The sequence below is a fragment of the Hyaena hyaena genome, unplaced genomic scaffold (genome assembly GCF_003009895.1).
Source record: "Hyaena hyaena isolate Hyena2069 unplaced genomic scaffold, ASM300989v1 scaffold_245, whole genome shotgun sequence".
NCBI lineage: Eukaryota > Metazoa > Chordata > Mammalia > Carnivora > Hyaenidae > Hyaena > Hyaena hyaena.
In genome coordinates, this window is record NW_024080878.1 from 1,489,343 (window position 1) to 1,504,748 (window position 15,406).

Sequence of the window (15,406 nt, forward strand, 5' to 3'; positions counted from 1 at the left end):
TCTTCCATTCCTTTAGTCAGTTAAATAGCAAACATTTATGGAATGTCTACCCAATGCCAGATACTTTGCTAGGCTTAATGTGGGGAATCCAGAAAGGTGTATCATAGTCAAGGAGGAGAGAGATATTCCTAAATGAACAATAAATAACCTCTTAGGATGGGTATGTAATTGAGGAATATGTAAAGTGCAGTGGCAGCCAGGAGAAAGGAGTAAATGATTATTCCTGAAGGAATCTTGGAGACCTTTTAGTGAATGGCCATTTAGTTGGATAGTGAAGAATTTTCATGAGTTTGGCAGGCAGAGTGAAGCGAAGGGAAAAGTCAGGGAAATAGAAGAGAATATGACACTCTGGCACTGTAAATAGTTGTAGCTAGAGTGCCAGATGCTGGATCAGCAGTAGTGGAAGATGAGTTTAAAGATGCTGTTAAAGGCCAAATTGCAAAAGGTCACCAATGCCATGTAAAAAGTCTGAACTCTAGTGATGGGGAGCCCTGGGGATATGAGCAGGGAGCATAATGAAATTATGAAATTTGTTCTTACCAAAAGGTGTCAAGGTAGAAGATGGTTTAAGAAAGGATTAGATTGGATACCTAGAAAGAAGTTGTGTCATTGTGGAAAGTCAGACAAGGAAAAAGTAAGGGTGTAAATAGATGTAGAGATGGAGAGGAGGAAATGCATTTAAGAAATAGCTTTGGGGTGCCTGGGTGACTCAATCAGCTAAGCATCCAACTCTTTTTTTTTTTTTTTTTTAAGTTTATTTATCGATTTTGAGAGAGCATGAGCAGGGGAAGAGCAGAGAGAAAGGGAGACAATCCCAAGCAGGCTCTGTGCAGTCAGTGCACAGAGCCCCATGCAGGCTCATGTGACCATGAGATCACAACCTGAGCCAAAATCAAGAATTGGATGCTTAACCAACTGAGCCACCTAGGTCCCCCAAGCATCCAACTCTTGATCAGCTCAGGTATTGATCTCGGGGTCATGAGTTCAAGCCCTGTGTTAGGCTCTGCACCAGGCGTGAAGCCTACTTTAAATAAATAGTCAGTTTTCGGGCACCTGACTGGCTCAGTCGGTGGGCATGCAACTTTTGATCTCAGGGTTATTAGCTGGAACCTCATGTTGGACGTAAAGATGACTTAAAAATAAAATCTTTAAGGGGCGCCTGGGTGGCTTAGTCGATTAGGCTTCCGACTTTCGCTTAGGTCATGATCTCGCGGTTCGTGGGTTCGAGCCCCGCGTCGGGCTCTGTGCTGACTGCCAGCTCAGGGCCTGGAGCCTGTTTCAGTCTGTGACTCCCTCTCTCTCTGACCCTCCCCTGCTCAAGCTGTCTCTCTCCTCTCCTAGAAATAAATAAAACATTAAAAAAAAAAATCTTTAAAAAAGAAATAGTTTTTCTGATGATCTATTTCTAAGGAGTTTATTCTATTACAGAATTCTTATTTGCTCCACAGTGTAGACTTATACAAGGATTAGGCCTAGTCCTTAATAAAGATTGCCAAATAGAGCAAGAAACAGACTGATATATAAAATGCATTGTGTTACAGGTCAATATATCTCAAGCTGACATGCAAGCCATTGGCAATACCATCACGATGGTAACGCAGGATGGCACACCCATCACGGTCCCAGCGCACGACGCAGTCATCTCCTCAGCAGGAACACACTCTGTTGCTATGGTTACTGCCGAGGGCACAGAAGGGCAGCAGGTGATTGCTATTTTCTTTTATGTTAATCAATACATATATCAATGTTGAAATTATTTCATAGATATACAGTGTGATATGGTGGTTAATCTCATAAATTTTGGATTGAATTCCAGTTTTACAGATTATTGGCCACAAGACCCTCTGAGTCTCAGGTTTCTCCTCTGTAAAACAGGAGTGATTGTAGCATCTACACCATAAGGTTAATGTAAGGATTGAATGAGATAATATGTGAATAGTACTTCATATAAAGCCTAGGTATATATTAAGTGTTCATTAATTGTAGCTCTTCCTATCACCATTTTCATCAGATACTTAGGAAAAATTCAGTTGCAAAATTTATGTTATTTAATATTTTGAATATATAATATAGTCACATAGTTCAAAAATCAAAAAGTTCATACAGGTATGCAGGGAAAAGTCTCCCTCCTACCTCTGCCTCCATCAAACTAGTTCTTGCCCCCATAGAGATTAGGGGGTTTTTTTGTTTTTTTTATTTTTTTATTTTTTTTTTTATTTTTAGGAGAGAGAGAGAGACAGCGTGAGCAGGGGAGGGTCAGAGAGAGAGGGAGTCACAGACTGAAACAGGCTCCAGGCTCTGAGCTGGCAGTCAGCACAGAGCCCGACGCGAGGCTCGAACCCACAAACCGCGAGATCATGACCTAAGCGAAAGTCGGATGCTTAACCGACTAAGCCACCCAGGCGCTCCGAGATTAGTTTTTTATGTAGTCTTCCAGCAATTCATTAGGCATATACAAATAGCCCTCTCCTCTCCTTCTGTTTTTCTTATGGTAGTAAACTATACTATTCTTCACCATGGTTGGTTTTTTTTTTTTTATGTTTATTTTTGAGAGACAGAGAGGGACAGAGCATGAGCTGGGGAGAGACAGAGAGAGAGGGAGACACAGAATCTGAAGCAGGCTCCAGGCTCCAAGCTGGCAGCACAGAGCCTGATGCAGGTCTCAAACTCATGGACCACAAGATCATGACCTGAGCCGAAGTCAGACACTTGACTGACTGAGCCACCTGGGCGCCCTGGATGTTGTTGTTTTTTTTTTTGTTTTTAATTTAATCTTATATCTAGAAAATATTTCTATTTCTTTATATAGAGAACTTACTTATTCTTTCTTAAAGCTATCTCGTATTTCACTCTCTGAACACTGTAATTGAAGTCTTGTGCTGTTTCAAACAACATGTAACTTTGTGCTCATGTGATTTTGCATATAGGTGAGTATGTCTGCCAGGTAAATCCTAGAGTGGAGTTGCTGGGTGAACACATGTGCGTTTGTAATTGTGCTAAGTAGTGCCAAGCTTCCCTTCTAGGGTTGTCCAGTCCACAGTACCAACAGCAGCATTCGAGAGTGCCTCTTCCCTTTGCATATTCAACACAGGGGTATCAAACTTTTGGATTTTTGCCAATCTCATGTATCTCCTTATAGTTTTAATTTTTCATTTCCCTTAAAATACATGATATTAATACATTTTACAACTCTTCTTGTACTTTGCTGACAGCAATGTTTCGATTCACTGCAGCTACCTTACCATGTTCAGTGAAAGAGTCTGTCAAAATTGGTAGCTCTCATTCCTCACAAATTCATTTATAAATTCAATACCATCACAATCAAAATCTGTTTTGAAGATATTAAATAATCTCACTTTAAAATATACATGAAAATGGAAAGGACCTATGATAAACAAAACAAGCTTGAAAAAAGAAAAAGGTTGAAAGTCTTCTACACCTTGAAATACTAAACTCAGAATCATAAAGCTTCTAGAAGAGAAGTGAATGTTTTTGCAAACTTAGGCTAAAGATTTCTTAAAAATGCACTACCAGTTAAAGAAAAAACATAAATTGAACTTCATCAAAATTAACTCTGCTCACCAAAAGACACCATTAATAAAAAGATAAGCCCCAAACTGGGAAAAATATATCACACTTTATATATCTAACAGTGGAATTGAGAATAGATAAACACTTCTACAAATCAACAATAAGAAGATGAATAATAATAGCCATAAGAAATGAGAAAAATTAATTAAAAAATTTTTTTTAGAGAGAGAGAGGGTGCAAATGAGCAAGGGGAGAGAGAGAATTCCAGGAGGGCAGAGGGGAGAGAGCTTGCACACGAGTAAAGTAGGGCTCACACGAAGTAGGGCTCACCCAAAGCGGGGCATGGGCTCACAAGCTCTGAGATCATGACATAAGCTAAAGTCAGATGCTTAACGACTGAGCCACCCAGGCACCCTAAATAAAAAATTTTTAAATGAAGCAGATCATTTGACCACTCACTTGAACAGACCTCTCACAAAAGAAGATTCAAGAATGGCCAGTAACACAAAAAAGTGCTCAAAATGACTAAAACAAAAAAGATTTGAGTACATTTGGTAAAGATGCGAAGCAGCTAGAATATTTGTATGCGCTAGTGGGAGTATCAAATGACATAACCACTTTGGAGAACTGTTTCTTATACCCTATGAACCAGCAATTCCACTAGAATACATATTGTATGATTTCACTTATATGAAATCCAAGAACAGACCAAACAAATCCATGGTGATAGAAATCAGAAAATGCTGCTTCACTGGGGGGAAGAAATTAATGGAATGGAATATGAAGGAACTGTTCTCTATTTTGTTTTAGGTGGTGGTTCCACAGATATATCTAACTGTCAAAACTCAACAAAATGCCTAAAGACTCATGCATTTTTATTGTTTGCTAATCATACCCAATGCAAAAACAGAAACAAAAGCAAACCCAGCCACTAGCTTTCAGGCTGTCTTACGGAATGGTCCCATCATTTCCATGGCTCTAGGATTCCTGGATTGGGTGGATGACACAGCCTGGGTAAATATGCCTTGTACCAGTTATAGTTGCAGGTCTGCAAAGATAGTGACCCTAAAGCAAACATTCTTTTTGTAGCTTATCAGTAGCCTGGGGACTAGGAAAATTTTCAGGAGAGGCGGTTTTGAGGGCTGGAATGAAGCCAGGCAGCTTTCAGCAAGCAGGGACATCCCAACAGGTGCGGGTTTTCCTTGAGGACCAGCTGCTGCCACATTTTCTTCTGCTGCAACTGTAGGCCATTGGGCAACTGTTGACTGTCCACTTCGGGTGTCCAGACACCACCTTTGAATTATCTATAACCCTTAAATTACCTGTTTCTTTACATGCACAGGAAGAAGGCATTTGTTCCTTCCCTGCTTTTGTTTATTTGTTTGTTAAATTAAGGTAATTGGGATTTCTTAGACTCAGTTTTCCAGGTGCCTCTGAAAGCCTACTTAACAGGTATAGACAGTACTTCCATCTATTTTTGTTAATTTCAAATTACAAAAGTAACGTATTCTATTCTAGAATAGAGAATCTAGAAAAAAACCCTGAAATATATAGCCCATTAAATTTCAACAATTAAAATTTGACCATTTAGTGGGAAAGGATGGTACCAGTAAAAAAATATCCACATGAAAAAGAATGAAGTTGGGCATTTACCTCATATATAAAAATTAACTCAAAACGGATAAAGGCCTAAATTTAAGAGCTAAAACTATATAATGTTTGCTTAGAAGAAAACATAGATGAAAATCTTCATGACCCTGGATTAGGAAATCTTTATTATGTATGACACCAACAGCAGAAGCAATGAAAGAAATAGATAAATTAAACTTGTTCAAAATTAAAAACGTTGTGCATCAAAGGCCACTACCAGGAGAGTAAAAAGACAGTCTACATAATGAGAGAAAATATTTGGAAATTATATATCTGATAAGGATTAATATTTGAATAAAGACTTCCTATAATTCAACAACAACAAAAAACAAGCAATCCAATTTAAATATAAGCAAAGGACTTGAATAGACATTTCTCCAAGGAGTTTTACAGATGCCCAATTAGCATATGAAAAGATGCTCACCATTATTGGTTATTAGGGAAACACAAATCAAAACCATAGTGAGATACCACTTTGCCCCTATTAGTTTAGGCTATCATCCAAAAAACAGTACCAGGTGTTGACGAAGATGCAGAGAAACTAGAAGTCTTGTGCATTGCTCATAGGAATGCAAAATGGTGCCAATACTGTGGAAAACAGAAAACAGTATAGCAGTTCCTCAAAGAGTTGAACATAGTGGGGCATCTGGCTAGCTCAGTTAGTATAGCATGGAAATCTTGGGGTCATGAGTCCAAGCCCCACATTGGGTTTGAGCCTACCTAAAAAATAGAGTTGACATAGAACTACATATGGTCCATTAATGCCACTTGCAGATATATTTCCAGAAGAATTAAAAATAGAGACACAAACTAAAAATCAGCTATAATCTTTTGATGTTAAAATAACTAGTCTCAACATTTAGGACTCCCTACTGTGTGTGTGTGTGTGTGTGTGTGTGTGTGTGTACAGAGTTAGGATTATAATTTTGTATGCCTATCATCCATCTAAACACTATATTTTGAGCACTTTTGCATACCGATTAAAGTGCTTGTAAAAGGATTCTTATCATTTGTAAAATAATCCATCAAATGGAACTCATTAACTCATTCCATACACATAAATTGTACAAGCCTTTGATTATCTTCATAGAAACAAATTCTAGACATGGAACTACTAGATGAATGATACAAAGTATTTTAAGCTGTTTGCTACATATTGCCAAATTGTCTTCCAAAAAGTTTTAACAATTGTGCCATGGATCTAAGAGCTTTCTTGGTTCACTGTACTCTTCTTGCTAGCATTGAAGATTTTTTAAATATTTGCATAATTCACAAGCAGAAGTTGAATTGTGTTTTTATTATTTGTCTGATCATTAACGAGGTTGAACATGTTTTTCAAATCAGCTCACAATCTGTTTTTTTCTTAATTGAGATAAAATTTACATACAGTGAAATGTACAGATCTTAAATTTACAATTCAGTGAGTTGTTAAACATACCCATATACCAGTATCCCAAACATTTCCATCACCCCAGAAAGTTCCCTTGTGATCCCTTCCAGTCAGACCCTAGTCTTTTCAGTTTTCCTAGTTAAATGGAAATCTAATTTTAAGTCCCAACAGGTAGCGCCTGGGTGGCTGAGTTGGTTAAGCGTCTGACTCCTGATTTCAGCTCAGGTCATGATCCCAGGGTTGTGAGATCCAGCTCCACATTAGGCCCTGTGCTGAGCATGGAGCCTGTTTAAGATTCTCTTTCTCCCCTGCTCATTCTCTCTCTATATAAAATTTTTAAAACTTTTTTTAATTAAAAATTTAAATGCATCAGGTAAACAAGAGAAAATAGTATGTATTATGTTCCGCTTATCCCAATTCAGGAATAAATAGACATTTGAGATATGAGTTACTCTACACGTGTAACGTACCAAGTAGCCACTTAAGGTAGGAGATCCTAAGCGTGGTCACATCTGTCCTGGTTAATGGAGCCTGGTGTAGCAGACCCATCTGCCAAGTGTCCTCTACCCTGTTATGTCATCGGTTCATATAAGCTTAGAAAAATCCCTTCTTTTTGAGCCTCAACTTCTTCAAACAAAAAGAGTCTAAGACAATACAGAAGTTCTCTTCCAGCTTTAGGCTCTGAAAAGTCTATGGTCAGAAGGGGGTTTTTCCTTTCAAATTCAAAGACGGTCCCTTACATTAAATGGAATTTAATGTACTTAATCATAGCTTTATTTTGTGTATTTTTTGTTTAAGGTCGCAATTGTGGCTCAGGACTTGGCAGCATTCCATACTGCCTCATCAGAAATGGGGCACCAACAGCACAGCCATCATTTAGTAACCACAGAAACCAGACCTCTGACGTTAGTGGCAACATCTAATGGCACCCAGATTGCAGTCCAGGTGAGTTCTGTGGCAGCTGTCCTCAGTCAATAGCAGGACTACTTCCTAGGTCTCAACTTGGCACACTGCCTTATTTAGAACCTTTATGGGAGGCAGGGCACAGACTCATCTGTGTGACTTAGCCATTTGAAGGAAATTGCTATGTTTGAGGTGGAATCAGAGACTGGCACTTTGTTCGCTGTTATCTTTGCATATTTTAGGGGGAATTATAGTAAGAAAAATAAAGCTTCTGGGATATATCCCAGTGTGTACCCAGCCAGCTATCTTTATTTTCAAAATAAGTCTAATTAGGCAGGATTCTGTAAAGCACCCGGAAATGAAGCTAGTGTAAACATAGACCCAAATTAGTCCTCTGAGAATCATTGTACAGCCCTATTTTACGTTGGGGGAACATCAGAAGACAGAAGAAAACTATTCTTGGGAGGTCACTGGATTCAGACAGTCTAGAATGCAGATTACTTTTCCTTGGGAAGAATTGTGTTTCATGTATTTACTTGGAAAAGAGTTAGAACACACTCAGGAAAATGCCAACCATTGGTTTTGATTTAGTTTACGGTATAGAAGTTAAAGACTCAGGAAGCTCTCTACTCCATTGGAAAAGATGAGCATCTTTGTCCATTGCATGAGTGAAGGTTTATCAAAATCCTAAAGAAAGAGGTGTCTGGGTAGTTCAGTCTGTTAAGCATCAGACTGTTGATTTTGGCTCAGGTCATGGTCTCACAGTTCATGAATTCAAAGCCCTCCATTAGGTTCTCCACTGATGGTGCAGAGCCTGGTTGGGATTCTCTCTCTCCCCTCTTCTCTGCCTCTCCCCTGTGTGCACACCCTCTCTCTCTCTCTTTCTCTAAATATATATACGTGTGTGTGTATAAAAGCTTAAAAGAAAATCCTAAAGAAAGATGGAGCACCTGGCTGATTTAGTAGGGAAAGCTTGCAATTCTCAATCTCAGGGTCATGAGTTCAAGCCCCAGGTTGGGCATGGAACCTACTTAAACAAAACAAAACTGTAAAATCCTAAAGTAAGAAGCTACATTATTCTCCTACAAGAATTTTTTTTGTGCTCTTAACAATTAGTTCAGCAATAGTATCTTAACAAGTCCAGGTGTCAGAATTACAGAAATTTTACCTCAGGCATACACTATTTCTTTGGTATTATCTTGACTGTGGCTTTGTGTTTGTTCCTGTTGCAGCTTGGAGAACAGCCATCTCTGGAAGAAGCCATCAGAATAGCATCTAGGATCCAACAAGGAGAAACACCAGGGTTGGATGATTAATCCTTAGGACAGTGGAGCCTTGCAGCAGGAGGAGCCTTTCATCTTCAGGCAGCAGACATCCAAGAACCCGGGCCCAGGAAAATTAGAATTTTTCCATTCCTGAAATACTGTACACGTTTTTATGCAAGAGTGGAGAACATTTTATTCTTGACACTTTTGTGAATATAACCCTTGGAATAGATTCCCAAACTGATTCATTGTGTACAAGGATGTATGAAATTAGGGCAATACGGTAAATTTTCATGTTACTCTTTTATCAGTTCACAAACTCCTAGAGCCTACATGCAAGATCAGCAAGGTCTTATGGAGTCTTATGATGGAGTTTTAACTTACTGTGAAGAACAAAATAAAATAAAGGCTGTATCTAACATGTCAAAGGTTCTATATTTCAAACAATCAATTCCAGAAGCCATCACGGATAATAAAGGATGTAAAGCCTTCGAATATTTCCCCAAGTTAATACGTTGTCTGCAGTTTTTGTTCTACTGTATACTTGTCTGTTTTTATTTGTACCTCACGGTTTGAAAACTATTCATTATAGTTTTCCATCCCTGTTACAATACCAACTCTTTCAATCTGAAATGCTAATTATATTGAATTGGATCCATTAACATTGGATTATGTATAAAATGACAACGTTTGGTTATTTAAAATTAAAAAGTTAAATCCAGTGCTTTGGTTTTGTTAAAGACTTTACTTAGTGTTCAGTTTTGGGGTTTTGTTGTTGTTTTTTTTTTTTTTTTGGTTACTGTTTTTTAAAAATAATGAGCTATCAAAATTTGACCACATGCTGGAGCCCAGGATAATAGTGCTGTAATTGGACATGGCTTTCCTCTGAAAATTAGGTTAGTGGGTCCGTGTAAATTATTCATTTTTGCTTATGTACTTTTGTTTTAAAGCTTATTTACCCTAAAGTTTATTATTAATTTTGAATACAGCAATTTTTTAAATGGTTACCTTTATATTTGTTTTATTAAAGTGGTATGGGGGTGGGGGAGAGTGTGGTAGAAAAGATCACAAATGCCATCAGTTATAACCCAACACACATATATTGTTTATCAAGCACAGAATAAGTATTTTCCCATACATTGTTATGTTGTAACAATTTTTGAGATATACGGGGTTTATCATCCCCATTTGTATAAGGGGAAACAGGCGGTCCAAAGAAGTTGTCTCACTCAGGCCCTCCAGTTGTGAAGAGGCAAGGCAAAGACTTGAGAACCCAGGCTTTTTTTTTTTTTTTTTAATGTTAACTTATGAGAGAGAGAGAGAAACATGAGTGGGGGAGGGGCAAAGAGGGAGAAAGAGAATCCCAACCAGGCTCCCCACTGTCTGCACAGAGCCCAATGCAGGACTCAAACTCAAGAAACTGCAAGATCATCATAACCTGAACTGAAATCAAGAGTCAGACACTCAACCAACTGAGCCACCCAGGCTCCTCGGAGAGCCCAGACTTTATGGTCCCCGTGTCCAGTGTGCTTTTACCACACCACAACTGCCTTCTCAGATGATAATTGTGGCAAAGATTATCAAGAGGAGCTCTGTTGTCTTCTGATTGCCTAATGACTCGAGCACTTGAAAAACCATGTCTTATGGTCAGAAATTCAGCTGAGGGTCCACCAAGTTCCAAAAAAAAAGGTGGAGGAGGAAGGGAAGTCTTGCCCTGCAATAATCACCCCTTCACCGTGGTTTACTGTGCTTTGTTTGCCAGAGAGCTAAAATGCTGCTCTCATGTTTCAAGTTTTACAGTAAAAAGAGAAAGAATGTACTGTTGTATTTAATATAAATGTTATCTTTGATGAGGTTCTTTGAAGTCTTACTAAAAAAAGGTCATGACTTAGTTATCTGAAACTGGAAACCCTTCAGGGCTGGGCAGGCGGCTGGTTGTTTTCCCTTCAAAGCTCTTCACAGATATTTAACATTAGAAAGGATCTTAGTCACACACAGATCCTGCCTTCACTCTTGCCTGAGACATTTAAACCCACATAGAAGAACTCTCAGCTGAGGCCTTGCTAAGGCTCAGAAAGGGGGTGGTATTGGGGAGGCAGAGAAAGAAGACAATCTGCAAAGTGACAGGGTGGTGCTCTGGCCTCCCAGCCCAGTCCTGGCTGTGGATGGGGCGCTCCTCTGCTGGGCCCAGTTAGGCCTGCTGTGCTTCCCAGGACTGAACGCAAGCCTCCCTGGGCCCCTGACTGCCTGTGCTCAGATTCCAGGCTTTCTCCCTCATCCCAGCTCCTTTGCCAGCTAGACTGGACAGGGCTGAGCTGGACTCTGCTGGCAAGCCTGTTTATCCCTCAGCTCCAAAGAAATGCCCTCCTATTAATAGGCACCAGTGAAAGGGGCAGAAGGACACTGCTGGTTTGTCCCCTACCTGCCTTCCTGGGGATGGGACTTCAGGCACCTAGGGAGGTGGCACATTTCTCCAAGGGAAGACTCCAGCCGATGTGCAGACAGGGGCTAGTTATGCTAGTGCAGGGTTTCTTCAGAGTGTAGGATGCAGAAAGCAGCACTCCAAAGTTGAAAATTCCCAAAGACTGTTGATGAAACAGGAGTACTTTACAAATGTAGCCTGTTGGAGCATAACTGCAATGTGATCCAGACAGTTGCTGAAGGCAAAACTTGGTCTAAGAAAACCCCTCACTCTCCCAGACACAACGTGAGGCCGCCACAGAGAAAAAGAACATTGCCTACAGTCTGCAGTCATAAGAATTTAGGAAATAGAGTAAGAGAACTTGGCTTCCTCAACTCAACAAAGGTGGCAGCTGCCCCGAGAGCCGGCCAGCTCCCTGTGCCCCTCCACTTCAGGGTGGTCATTTGGATCATGTCCCATGCTACCTTTCCTGCATGGCAGCTCAGGGACTAGGTAAGTAATATCAGGAAACCATGCATTCAGCACTGAAATGGACTGGGTTCTAAGGAATTCGTGGGCCAGTGTTTGCTAGCTCACATAAGACTGTAGACCAGTTGGGGCACCTGGGTGGCTCATTCGGTTAAGTGTCCGACTTTGGCTCGGTTCATGAGTTCAGGCCCCAAGCCAGGTTCTGTGCTGACAGTTCGGAACCTGGAGTCTGCTTTGGATTCTGTGTCCCTCTCTCTGCTCCTCCCCTGCTCACACTCTGTCTCTCTCTCTCTCTCTTAAAAATAAATAAACATTAAAAAGTAAAATAAAATGAGACTGTAGACCAGCCAACTATTGGCAGATCCCAATAGTAAGAAGGGAGTGAGAGGGTGAAAAGGAAAGGGGCACAACTGAAATCTGTTGCCATAGATGGAAAGGGAGCACGTGGGAAGTGGAAAAAGGCTGCCTCAGCCCCCTCCACTTAAGCACTCTCTATACTTAGGTTTTCTCAGAGATCTTACAAAGAATACTCCAGCCAAATACCCTCTTTTCTTTTGACTGGGGAACAGGGCTGGCTCATGGACCTGTGGCCAGTAAGTTGACAAGACCCTGCACTTGGGATTTAATGCGATTTGGTTGCAGTCTTAGAATTTTTTTTAAATTTTCTTTTAACATTTAACGTTTATTTTTGAGAGACAGAGCATAAGTGGGGTAGGCAAGGAGAGAGGGAGACCGAAGAACCAAAGAGGGCTCTGGGCTGACAGCAGTGAGCGCCATGCAGGCCAACTTACAAACCTCGAGACCATAAACCGAGCTGAAGTCGGTTGGTCGCCTAACCGACTGAGCCGCACAGGCGCCCCTGAATGTGTGTTCTGCAAGAGAAGTCTCATGGAACAATGGGACACAGTCCCACCCCTGCGGCCTCTGTGGATGGGTTCTCTGTCACTCCCCTACCTAACCTCATGTTCTCTCCCTCGCCCTGCAATTGCCCTCTGCTTTCCGCAGGTCAGTGTCAGGCACATGACCCCTGTGGAGTCAGGCATGATGGTGGCCATCCTCACTCCAGACAGGTAGCTGCACAGTGCTGAGTGGGCAGCCGACATTAGCCAAGTCTTCACAGGCATGAGCCTCTTACACACCCTGTACTGAGTGCATACCAGTTCTGAATTTTGAAGATCTCTGGGAGTAGTCTGTTTGTTGTGGGCTGGAGGGGTACGCCCGTGGGAAGGGGGATCTGCTAGCTGTCAGGCCCAGGCCAGCATCCACCTCAGGCACATGTGAAGTCCCTTGCCCCAGAGGACTCTTTCTATAGGCGTGCCTGGGGGGCCTTGCTTCCTCCTTCCACCTTTCCTGAGCCTCTTGTTTCTCAACTAGCCAGCTCAAGGTGCCCTCTAGGAGGAGCCACCAAATTTGAATTATGTAATTTCAGTGATTCCAAATACAAGTTCAACACTGTGATATTTTCATTTAAAACTGGCATTGCAGGGGTGCCTGGGTGGCTCAGTCAGTTAAGGGTCTGACTTTAGCTCAGGTCATGACCTCATGGTTCGTGAGTTCGAGTCCCACATGAGGCTCTCTGCGGTCAGCACAGAGCCTGCTCCTGATCCTCTCTCTTCCTCTCTCTCTCTCAAAAACAAAACAAACAAACCTGGCGTTGTATACTATAAAGATGAAAGGTAAAAGTAATGCTAAAAATTTAAGATTAATTTTTCTTTACTTAAAATGATGTTAGATAGCAAATAAAAAACATCACAAGTCGAGAGAGAGACCTCAATAGAAGGAAAAAGCTCATGTATTTCTTTGGGGGGTGGTTGTAAAATACATATAACATAAAATTTACCATTTCAACCAGTTTTGAGTATACAGTTCAGTGTTATTAAGCACACCCACATCGTTGTGCAAACATCCCCACCATCCATCATCAGAACTTTCTCATCTTCCCAAACTGAATCAAGAACTCCCATCTCTCCACACCCCGGCCCCTGACAACCACCCTTCTACTTTTGCTTTCTATGAATTTCACTACTCTCAGTATGTCATGTAAGTGGAATCACTATTTGTCTTTTTGCGTCTGGCTATACTGGTACCTTTAACAGAACTTTTTTTCTCTGGTTTTTGACCAAGAGGCTCACATTTTCTTTTTGCACTGAGTCCCACAGATTATGTAGCCTGCCCTGACGGGGAAAGCTCTTCCAACAGCCCTTCTCTTTTCACTATCACACAATAGGTATGACTTGTGTTTCGGAAATATATTACCTGTTTCTCCTTTTAGAGGATGGGCTCCGTTAGCATAATCGGGAACTTCGGCTCTGCCATAACTCCTGGAGCCTTGCAGGGCAGCAGGTCACCTGGATTTGCTCTCTCCAGCTCTAAACTCACCTGACCTGAGACATACAGAGAACCCCTCCAGTCCCCATGCAGGGGTTTCATTTTGCTTTATTAGGCACAACCCTGACTAACAAAGGGTTGTAGAAAACAGCTCTAATCTGGGTTACAGACTCAGTTCCAGTGGCCCCCAGACAAATTCTGCAATTTCTGTGGAAAAAGCAGAGGTAAAATCTCTACTGTGGCAAGGGAATTGTCTTATCTTTTTAAATAGAAAAGTTTTGCTCCAAACCAGTGGCAAGGCTTTTGAGCCGATAGATAAGCAACCTGAGAGCAGCTCTTAACACTCACCAGATATTTACCCAGATAAAACTGATCAAACAAGCAGCTCCCCACTGTCTTAGGGCTTTCCTAACATCCAGAATTTGCTTACTGTTGTTTTCAACAGATAATCAGGAACAGTAGAAAAGTGGACCTTTTTTTTTCTGCAAAAGTGATCTTTGCTACTGTGAAGCTGGCTTTGCTATTGTGGGCATTTCACAGTCAAAAAGAAAGCAACTAGTTAATGAATTCAAGGCATTATGATAAGCCTTGGGGTCAGTCTCCAGCAGGAGGCACTATGTAGGTCCAGGGAGCAATCTACAACCAAACACTGCTTGCTTCTCCGCCTCCTTCTGAATCAACCACCTGTGCCTGGGCTGGAGGTGGAGGCCGAGGTGGTCTTTTCTCTACGTGGAAGGAGGTTATTTCATGCTGGGAGAAAACAGGGTGAGTTATAGGAAGAGAAGGACCCTAACTGCCTCCTCAGGTTGCTGGGACGATACTGAGGAAGAGATGCCCACCTCAGACCTGGGAGACTAGTTTTGTCTCCTTGCCCAATCTGACAGCCACTTTTGGCTTTATAATCATATTGACCAAAGAAATATTTTAAAAAAATTTTTGTAATGTTTATTTGTTTTTGAGAGAGAGAGACAGAGCACAAGCGGGGTAGGAGCAGAGAGAGAGGTAGACACAGAATCTGAAACAGACTCCAGGCTCTGAGCTGTCAGCACAGAGCCTGACAATGGGGCTCAAACTCAAGAACACTAAAATCATAACTTGAGTCGAAGTCAGACATTTAACCAACTGAGCCAATAAGTCACCCCGTATATTAAAAAGTTGATTTGTTGTTGGTAAGGATATAGGGAAATAGGTTTAAAGTGCACATGTCCTTTGACCCAGAAATTCTACTCCTAATAATGTATCCTAAGGATATACTCATGTGTGCAGAGTGATGTCAAGAATATTTGAAGCAACATTGCTTATAATAGCAAAAGTTTCAAAACAGCTTAATGGAGGGCCACTTAGATAAATTACGGGAGAGTCTTGTATCAGCTCCTCCAAGCCTCAGCATTGAGTGGGAAGCTTCTGAGTGGGCTCTCTGGGGTTCATGGGGTAGACTGGTCATAAGAT

The 15,406-nt window shown here is 41.2% G+C and overlaps 1 protein-coding gene across 4 annotated transcripts in view; it reads left to right on the forward strand.

The window, feature by feature from the left end:
* The window catches only part of ZNF143 (zinc finger protein 143), a 50,578-nt gene extending 41,328 nt beyond the window's left edge, over nt 1-9,250 (forward strand). For 3 of the 4 annotated variants that reach the window (XM_039244639.1, XM_039244642.1, XM_039244640.1), the window contains 3 exons: nt 1,542-1,703; nt 7,370-7,516; nt 8,707-9,250. In XM_039244639.1, coding sequence (XP_039100570.1) covers nt 1,542-1,703; nt 7,370-7,516; nt 8,707-8,790 — 393 coding nt within the window. In that variant the 3' untranslated portion in view covers nt 8,791-9,250. The remainder of the gene's footprint in view (nt 1-1,541; nt 1,704-7,369; nt 7,517-8,706) is intronic. The other variant, XM_039244643.1, reaches the window with a different exon arrangement.
* The last annotated feature ends 6,156 nt before the right edge of the window (nt 9,251-15,406 follow it).